General features: G+C 57.7%; 1 protein-coding gene across 1 annotated transcript in view; it reads right to left on the bottom strand.

Annotated features, from left to right (window-relative positions):
- Positions 1 to 461, bottom strand: part of HAPLN4 (hyaluronan and proteoglycan link protein 4) — a gene marked incomplete at both ends in the record, with an annotated part of 1656 nt that overhangs the window by 317 nt on the left and 878 nt on the right. The window contains one exon of the mRNA XM_010191580.1: positions 1 to 16. This exon is cut by the window's left edge and continues 317 nt beyond it. Coding sequence (XP_010189882.1) covers positions 1 to 16 — 16 coding nt within the window. The remainder of the gene's footprint in view (positions 17 to 461) is intronic.

Genomic DNA, 461 nt, shown 5'->3' with positions numbered 1-461 from the left:
GTAGGGAGGTCACCCCCTTCTTATTTTGCACTGGTAGTTGGTGGGAAATGGGCTGGGAGATCCAGTGCGGAGCCCAGTGAGGATGAGCTACTCTAGGGTGCTCCAGGCTTTGCTCAGCAACCCCAAAACTCCCCCACATCATGACTACAGGGACCCCCATGGCACCTTCAGGACCTGGGGACATTGGTGGGGCTCACATGTGTGGTCTCAGCTGAGCTCCCGTGTCCCTGGAACAAGCCCATACTGGCCCAATCCCCCCAAAAAAGGGGTTTCCCCCTTTCCTGGTGTCCCCAGCCACAGCACCAGGACCCAGCAGGCTTAGAGCCCCAAATGGCGCCAGCGCTGCTGCCCCATCCCGATCCCCCCTCAGTGCTTTACGAGGCCATGGCAGCTATCTATCTCCTACCTTTATTAGCTGCCAGCACGGAAACCTGGAGCAACCATAAAAACCAATAACGCAG

This window comes from Mesitornis unicolor, unplaced genomic scaffold (assembly GCF_000695765.1).
Source record: "Mesitornis unicolor isolate BGI_N332 unplaced genomic scaffold, ASM69576v1 scaffold38289, whole genome shotgun sequence".
Lineage (NCBI taxonomy): Eukaryota > Metazoa > Chordata > Aves > Mesitornithiformes > Mesitornithidae > Mesitornis > Mesitornis unicolor.
Note: the sequence above shows the minus strand (reverse complement) of the source record. Positions and strands in the feature narration are given on the sequence as shown.